The 8862-nt window shown below is 32.6% G+C and overlaps 1 protein-coding gene across 1 annotated transcript; it reads right to left on the reverse strand.

Annotated features, from left to right (window-relative positions):
- Positions 1–3105: 3105 nt before the first annotated feature.
- Positions 3106–4446, reverse strand: LOC126714246 (1-aminocyclopropane-1-carboxylate oxidase 1). The gene is made up of 3 exons (XM_050414297.1): positions 4262–4446; positions 3945–4168; positions 3106–3859 (listed from the first exon to the last, which is right to left on the reverse strand). Exons 1-3 carry the CDS (start codon positions 4361–4363, stop codon positions 3265–3267), a joined length of 921 nt encoding a protein of 306 aa, XP_050270254.1. The 5' UTR covers positions 4364–4446; the 3' UTR covers positions 3106–3264.
- Positions 4447–8862: the final 4416 nt, after the last annotated feature.

Genomic DNA, 8862 nt, shown 5'->3' on the forward strand with positions numbered 1-8862 from the left:
TATATCATGTTGTATGCCTTACATATTATTAACATTGTTTGGAACTTCAAGAAAATTGGAAACATGTTAGAAATATTGCCTTCCTATATCAGTTCTGCATTTATATACTGTAATATTTTCACTCATTTTTTAGGCATTATATTTCATAATTTTCACTTGATTATATATGGCTATCAGTGTAGAAAGTTCTTATTTAGCAATTTATTAGAGGACCATCCTCACAAGCTGATTATTTGTCTCATTCCATATTTTCTACAATGATATGTCCATGTAGTGACTTGCTGAGGTTCAATCCTACCCTATTATTAATTTTCTTTATTTGTACTTTTAATATATATTATAAGGTTCTGAGTATTGATTGGTCAGCTTAACATATAAAATTTAAAAGTGAAAGATGTTAAGAAATTGCGACTTGAAAGCATATGATGTTTAACATTTCTATGTTTGAATGGTTATTGATGAATAATTCAATAGCATCAGGTTGAGACTTGATAGTTAGATGATAATGCCATGTCAAATAATGAATGCTCTATTGCACGTATTAGGTTCTATTTTGAGCCTGAAAGACACATATTAATAGTTATGCTATGCACAATTCATTTAATGTCTTTCTATTGTGGGAATGAGGTATTAGTTTACCTACCTATCAATAATTATAATAATAATAGTTTACCTTCTTCTAAAGATTGCTCCCTGTATATCACTTAACTTTTCAAAATCCAATAAAGTCTAATGAGTAGGAGCTTTGTGCACGACTACGGCCTTTTAATGAGCAAGAAGTTATAGTTGTAAGATTATAAGATGTTATTAACTTAATTATAAGATGAAAGGCAAGTTAAGTTGCTTAGATTTTGTGTAAAATGTAATTTTTACTTGAAATCAGTTTTCACATGCAGGTTTAAAGGAAATAGATGAGGTCAATATTGTCATAGCATTGAGCAACTGTGATAGCTAATTGCGGTTGCTATTGACTTTTGTGTAAATTAAATGTCTAGAACAAAGATAAAAGTGGCAATAGTGTTTATTGAAATTCTTGACACAATGAGTGTTTTTAGATGCATGATCTGCAAAATGCATTATGGTGAACATTGGATTCATGTAATGAGGTTGATTTTTAGTTAATATGAAGTTGTATGTTTTTATTGTTGTAAAATTGAATTTTAATTCTAGCTTTGAGCCAAGTAAACACACAACAGTTGCAATTCTTTGCGATTAGTTTTCATATTGTCTTTAATGTTGTTGTTGTTGTTGTTGTTGTTGTTTTTTTTTTTTTTTTTTCCTTATTTTCTTTTATCTTTTTTTTAATGGGGGAAATCAACCTCTTATCGATTCTTTTAGCTTTTTATTTTTTATTTTTTTAATATCGTGAGATAGATTAATTATCTTTTTATTTAACTATCCCGTGCATTGCACGGGTTAGCGACTAGTTATTAATTATATATGTAGATAATATTGCTCTGTTGCCATTCTACTATTCCTTTATTTGTTTTAAGATTCGATTTTCAATTAGGAGGGCTATAAGCTGCTTTACGAGGACAACGTTAATTATTTATTTCTGTTAAAAAAATATAGGTAAATTATAGCTTTAGTCTTTATCCTTTACATCATATGTTAATTTGGTCATTAATCTTTTAATCGTGTCAATTTAGTCCTTAACATTTTAGCACTGAGTCAATTTAGTCTTTACCGTTATCTTTAGGATGGAAAAAGCTGATATATCAAATGGAAATAATTACCGTTATCTTTAGGATAGAAAAAGCTGATGTGTCAAATGGAATAATGAAAAATTATTTTCTATATTACATCAATGGCTAACTATACCATGACATCATATTAAATTAAAAAAAAAAAAAAAAAAAAAAAAACACAACAACCAAATTATGTTTCAATCCATAATATTTTAATTTACTCAATTAACAAAAAAAGAAATCAAGCTTAAAATTTTTCCCAGAAAACAAACATGGCCTTATCAAATTAAAAGGCCTAATTCTTTGTGATCCCTTTGGGTTTTTCCGTTAGTTTTATTCTTTTGCTCAATGGATAAACTGCCAAGTCCAAGTTCTTGCCTCTTTCCTTTGGCTGCTTTTTTCATTTTCAAGTTCTTTGGTACCCAAAGTTTGGGTTTTGTTAGAATGAACTCATCATGAAGTCCTAAGAAGGTCTCGATGTCCTATTTGTAAGTTTCTGTTAATTGTAATTTTATAATTCAAATCTGGGCTTTTGATTTGAAAAATCCTCAATGTTTATTTGTTTCCGGCTTGAATATGGATTTTTCCATGTTGCATCGTTGTTAAGCGGGGTGGAGGTTTTGGGTACCTCTTGAACTTTGTGGAGGATTGGGTAGGTAATTTCTGGAGGAGATGCTAGACTCATGGGTGGCCAGCAACTCGTCAGCACTAAGCCCATGGCCCTGACCACCATCTTCACCATTCTTGTCTTCGATAATCCTGATTGAAACTTGGAATGAATTTTCTGGGAATAAATCGAATTTTCAGATGTAAGAAGACATTCGGAATTTGATATAACTGGAGTGCCTTATTGTGAACACGTTATTTTTGTAGTTTTTTTTTTTATATATAAGGTCCAATTGGATAGAACTTATTTTGCTGAAAACTGAAAACGCTGTAGCAAAATAATTTTTAAATGTGTGAATAGTACCGTGTAACCCATTTTTAATAAAAAAGTTGTTGAAAAGTGGAGTTTGTGGGACCCGTGAACAATACACGAATGCATTGTTCATTGCTGAAAAGTCAAAACATGTGGCTGGAAAAAAAAAAAAAAAAAAAAGGAAAATGCGCAAATAAGAAAACGCAGATGCGCAACGTGGATCCAAACCCACCGTAATATGACATGACGGTACAATTGGCAACCGATGTGGTCTGAAATTTTTTATTATTATTCTGTTTGACATGTCAGATTTTTTTCATCAAATAGATAACGGTAAGGACTAAATTAACACGGTATTGAAAAGATTAGAGACCAAATTGACATAATTAAAAGGTTAGAAATTAAATTGAAATATAGTGTAAAGGATAGGGACCTAACTTTATAATTTACCTAAAAATATATATGATAAGAATAGAAATGGGATAAACTGATGGGAAATAAGCATAAAATATTCAGTCTACTGAGAATTGAAAAACATAACTGTTTCACTAGCTGGACAAAAGCAAATATGGTAGAAAGCAGACAACATAACAATAATAATAAGGTGACCAATGAAACCCATAAGTGAGGGACACATATTTCTTAAACATTGCTACTTTAGGTAAGGCCATTATAGTGACCATTAGCCATTTTCTTCATGGATTCGAATCTGAGGCCCTTGTCTGAAAACTTTGTGGTGGCATAGAGCTTCAGGTAATCTTGAAAACTGAAATGATTCGGATATAAGAGTTTGGGAGCTGGAGAGATAATGGCATCACCAGCAGGATTGTAAAAAGTAGCAATAGAGAGTCTGCTCCCATTTTCGTTAGCCATGACACGGTGCAAAGTACTTTTATACCTTCCATTACTCAACACTTCCACTTGGTCACCTGTGTTCACAAAGATGGTGTTATTCTTGGATGGTGGAATTTCTACCCATTCTCCATCTTTGAAGAATTCAAGACCTGGGACTTGGTCATCTTGGAGTAAAAGTATAATTCCTCCAGCATCAGTGTGCTCTCGAAGTCCTCTTACTTCTTGTGGTTGAGGACATTGAGGGTACTTTGCTACTTTTGTCCCCACAGAAGGACCTTTGCTCCCTGAGAATGCCTCCTTGATAAAACACTTCTCCAAACCAAGATTCTCGCACATGAGCCCGGACAGCTTTTCTGCTAGTTTAACCAGTTGAGCTATGTACTCATCCATAGCTTTGCTGCATTATGCATCATATTAGTTAATATAAATTTATATGCATACAACTGAAAATCAGACGTAATTTTGACCTCCTGTTGACTCACCGAAGACCCTCAGAGAGGTTTGGAATTTCATCAATGTTAGAAGTTGGGCGATGCCAAATGAAGAAGCTGCTTTCCCAGTCTATATCAGAGTTGTTTCCCTTGTTTTCTAAGGCTTTGGCTGTCTCAGACTCATAGAAGCGTTCCTTCAAGTTTTTTTCATAGTGACTATTTACTAAGTGCTTCACCTTTTCCATCAACTCTTTGTCAATGCCATGGTTCTCAATCTGCATAATTGAAAATTTCATTAGAATGAACGGTAAATTAGATATCAAGTTAAGTGTATAGTATAAAATATAAAAAGAAGAGATCTTCTTTACTTTAAAGAAGCCCCATTTTTCACAAGCTTGGTGCAGAAGCTCCATTGTTTTGCTCCTCTTCTCATCATTGAGCTCATTAAAATCTATCACTGGGATCTCCATATTCTTCTATCTGATTCTGTTTGCAAACCAGAGGTCACTTGAGGGAATATTTATAGGCTCAGACAGGAAAAATTAGAGTTGGTTAGATTTGAAGATATGGTAGTTACAGATTAACTGTAACCTCATTGAAAGGAAAAATTATTGTGTGCCTTGAAACTAGCAACGATAAAAAAATGAAAAGAAAAAAAAGTCCAAATTCAACTCACCACTACCATGTGATTCTGTGTACTTAATTATATCTTCAAATCAATTAGTCAATGAAGCTCTCACTTGTAAATTAAGTTTTGTTTCTTTGGTTTTCATAAGGAAAACTTTCCCTGATTGGTTTATTTATTTATTTTAAATTTTAATGCTCATCATGAGTTTCTTTCTCTCTCCACCCCTTTCTGTTTATGTAAAGATACATTAGTGAGGTTTTATTATACTCTTGTTGATATTTTTTGTATTGTGGGACCATTTTTAACAAAACTAGGGGCAGTTTGGCACCAAATAAGCAGATTCAAACAAAGGGAAACAGGGGCATGGAAGTCATGGAAATATATTATTACCAATGGGCGCTTTGATTGCAAGCCTGCAAGTTGTTGAATTAACATCATTTTTCTTACTTTTGTCAGACTTTGTCATTTATTTAATTTTAGTAGTCAATCACTTTATATCATGGGTCTTAACTTTCAGTCAATAGCCAAACTTTGATTGCTTAAGCTATCGAGAAAAATATTACATAGTTAGGCTTTTGTCCATGAATCAGATGATGCAGGGCTCAGAAACTCAGATTAGCAAGGTCCGTGCCTATATTTGAAAGGAATGTAAAGCCTAGAATTTTATGAGATGCTGTTCATCTCAAGCTAAGCAAGGAGGACCATACGGCATGCATTCACTTAATGGATATTAAATAGAGATTGGGGTCCTCTAGAGTTTTAGGTATCCCTAGCAGAATGAACACCAAAGTAAGTATTTTTAAGGCTTTGTTGGGTTGGTGTCCCATTGATACCATCTTTGGTTGAGAAATAATTCTTATTGGCATGAAACGAGTGACAAGATGTTTAGAGGAATATGAGCTTTATTGCATTCTAAATCATAGGTTGATACAATGATTTAAGGTACCCCCTTCTTATTTGAACTGTACAAGGACAATTGTTTAAACTGCTATTGCAAACAGACCTCCCTTGTTTGCTATTATTTTTAGAACATGCTAATTTCTGCAATTTGCCATTTATTTTAACGTGTTAGAATGATAAATAATAATTAAATGATTGAATTCATAATTTCCTATCGATTTAAGCTCTAGAAATAAGTGATTTTATCGTGGTATTGCATATTTTTTATTCTAACAATACTCTTATTGTTGAGAGTCAACTCAGTCAAGAACTTCCATTAGAGTCAAGAACTTAGAATAGTTACAAAAATGTTGTAGAGCCGACCATGCAGTGGAAAAAAAAAACTTGGGTTAAGTATCTCTATAGTAATATACTAAAGAGATAGATCCGACAATTTCTTTATACTCTTCTGAATTGTCTTACAAAAAATGTCTAAGATCATTCCCAAGAATGCATCAAAGCAGAACCTAGAAAAGGTATTAGAATAATAGAACAAGATACAAACAACTTGGTCTAGTTTGTCGGAGCTGATTTAGGTATTGGCCACTATAACATTGGAAAAACTAATAAGGCAAGCAGGGGATTTAGCTTAACAAGTAGTCTAAAGAAACAAATTTTTTAACCATTGCTATGATTAGTGCTAATAAAAGTGATCTAAAAATTGGCTTATGTAAAATTAATCTAATCACAATTTTTCATGCCATAAGTTGCGAAAAGGATTGTGATAAATTGTCTCCTTAGCGGAATGATTTCAAAATTTTATCTGTAACATATTGCAGAATGGATTTCAAAATCCCATATGTTTATGCTAATAAAAATTAGGGAAAAAAAAAAAAAAAAAAACACAATGAAGGCCCATGTGTTGGATTCCCAACTAAATAAAATTCGTCAAGGCCATTTTGTTTGGGCTTAGTACGGCCTAGTATACTTGGCTCTTGAATTCCGATTGGGCCAAGATTGATCTTGGATTGGCTAAGACCAACATGACCAATTCGTAATATGCAAGAACTGATCCAAGAACTGATCCATTTTAGTGTATGCAGAGCGCATTTAAACTTTAAATGTAACTAGTATATACTTTACGGTTAAATCAAGAATTATATAAAAATTTAAAATATATTTTTTATTTTAAATCTAGAGACCCATGTAAAGGGGAAAACTTATTTTATGTTATGATTAATGAGCTTAGTCCTTAGCTCTCATAGTAATATTCATTCTCTTTTTGGGCAAATAGTTTTTCCTTTTTCTCTTTTGGGTAAGTGGCTATTACTTCTGTATCTAGAATGTTTTGCGTATTTTCTTCCTTTTAACTACTTTCTAAGTTGCTTAATACCACTTATTTCTAACATTCTAAGTTACTTAATAGTGTCTGTTACACATTTAACATAATACCATGCAAATAAGCTACTTAAACCTATAAAGTTCCCCAAAAGACTAAAATTAAAGTATATAGTGGTTAGTTCCTTAAAAGACTAAAATTAAAGTATATGGTGGTTATGTTTTTGACATATATGCGCATATAGCATTTTTCTAGGGTCAAATAAAATCCAAAGCTACCACCACCCACATTGGGTTAGTTGGTACTTCTCCAAGCCATAAGGCTTGAAGGGGTTAAGCAGACATAGGTTCGAGTGGTTTTATGGGGAGGAATGGGGCAGGGTTATTTGTACAGTTTCTAACCAAGATTTAAAAAATAATAATTTAAAAAAAAAAATTCAATCCAATGCTGCGATTGGTGGTCAATAATAAGGGTCAATTACAGTAATCATAATTCGGAATATCATACATAGATCACAGATATAAAAACCTTTGATCAAGTGGAATGCATAAGTAATACATAAATGACAATACTATAATTGTCACGGCTCACAGCAAAAGTTGAAGTCTTTTTTTTTTTAGTATCATATTAATGTTTAGTTGTCTTATGGAAATCATATACTATATAATAAAAGTTGGGCTTAGACGTCATGGTTACGCCACTTGCCTTCACCAAATTGCAGAAATTTTATTAATTTTTTAGAGTTTTAAAAAACTAAAAATGAATAGTATACTGGTAAGACTATAATTCATTATTATCATTGTTAGGGTACTTTTTTTTACATCTAATTTTATTTAAGTACCACCTATTCACTTTCAAATACACACACCTTATTATATTTAAAGCCCAATAATACTTATACTTGGCAATATTTGAAAAGCCTATGATTCAAGTTCATAGCAAAACAATTTTATCAATGGAATTTAAATCCATAATCAAAGCCTATGATTCAAACCCATGGCGATTCACTCATCCAAAGCCCAATTCTCATTGGCAATATCAAAGCCCAATTCTTATTGGTAACATCAAAACCCAATTCTCATTGACAATATCAAAACTCAATTCTTATTGGCAACATCAAAGCCCAATTTTCATTTCACTACTTCATCAAAAAGAAAAGAGTCCAAGATTTTCAACGCTTGGCAAAGAAAAAATATCACGTTAAAATGTTGCCATGACAATCATCTTATGAAAAAACTCATTGAGAGCTATCTTAAGGATTATGTTCTCGTATTATAAAACCCATGAAATACATGGACGTCATTTGCATCCCGACATCCATAATATACACTTTCAAACACTCATGGTAAACATTCAAACCCATAAGATCATCATTTAAGTCATGATGCAATTATTAGAAACCATGAACATTATTTGGAACATAGAATTCGTCAAAGTAAATATTATTTACAAAAGTATTTTGAAATTTGTCCTATTGTTTCAAACATTACAACAAATTGCCCAAAGACCCATTGCAAGTATTTATGAAAAACCCAAAAAATATTTACTAATAAAAGTTCATGAGGAATGAAAACTCATGGCAATATGTGCACACAACTCAGCCCATGAGAGCAAGCTCAAGCAAAAAACACCAACAGGAGGCAAAGGAGAACTGCCCTTGTTCATTCCTAACAAAAAAGAGCAACTAAGGACTCATACAAGGGAACCAAACTTTTGAGAATGGACTAAAGGCTATCCCATCAGTTTTCTGTCACCCTCTACCTGACTTGAACAGTATCCAAGGGCTGTCATATCAGTTGGAATCTAAAGAATGATGAAACTCCATCATCTTCCTCAAAACAACACCTCTAGCGGAAAGGAAGCTAAAACCAAATTATTCAAACTCCAACGAATTGATGTTAAAAATACTAAAAAAATGTTCAAAACATGATTCATGTGCCAAGCCCATGAATCCTAAAAGGGAAAAATTGGGAACATGTGGTTTGGAGGGCATAAAAGGATCTTTAGTAGAACCCCCCCCTGAAGTAGACTAGAACTTAGCACCTAGCTTGGAGTGTTAAATCTTACTTCTCAGGAGTCTGAATCTTAGTTGCAGCATTAGGATTCACTCTTGATACACACTT

Source organism: Quercus robur, chromosome 2 (genome assembly GCF_932294415.1).
Source record: "Quercus robur chromosome 2, dhQueRobu3.1, whole genome shotgun sequence".
In the NCBI taxonomy this organism is placed as follows: Eukaryota; Viridiplantae; Streptophyta; class Magnoliopsida; order Fagales; family Fagaceae; genus Quercus; species Quercus robur.

Coding starts and splice junctions, on each gene's coding strand:
- LOC126714246 (XM_050414297.1), bottom strand. CDS start 4,363: ATGGAGATCCCAGTGATAGATTTTAATGAGCTCAATGATGAGAAGAGG. Junction 4,169..4,261: donor AAAAATGGGGCTTCTTTAAA/GTAAAGAAGATC, acceptor TCAATTATGCAG/ATTGAGAACCATGGCATTGA. Junction 3,860..3,944: donor AACCTCTCTGAGGGTCTTCG/GTGAGTCAACAG, acceptor TGCATAATGCAG/CAAAGCTATGGATGAGTACA.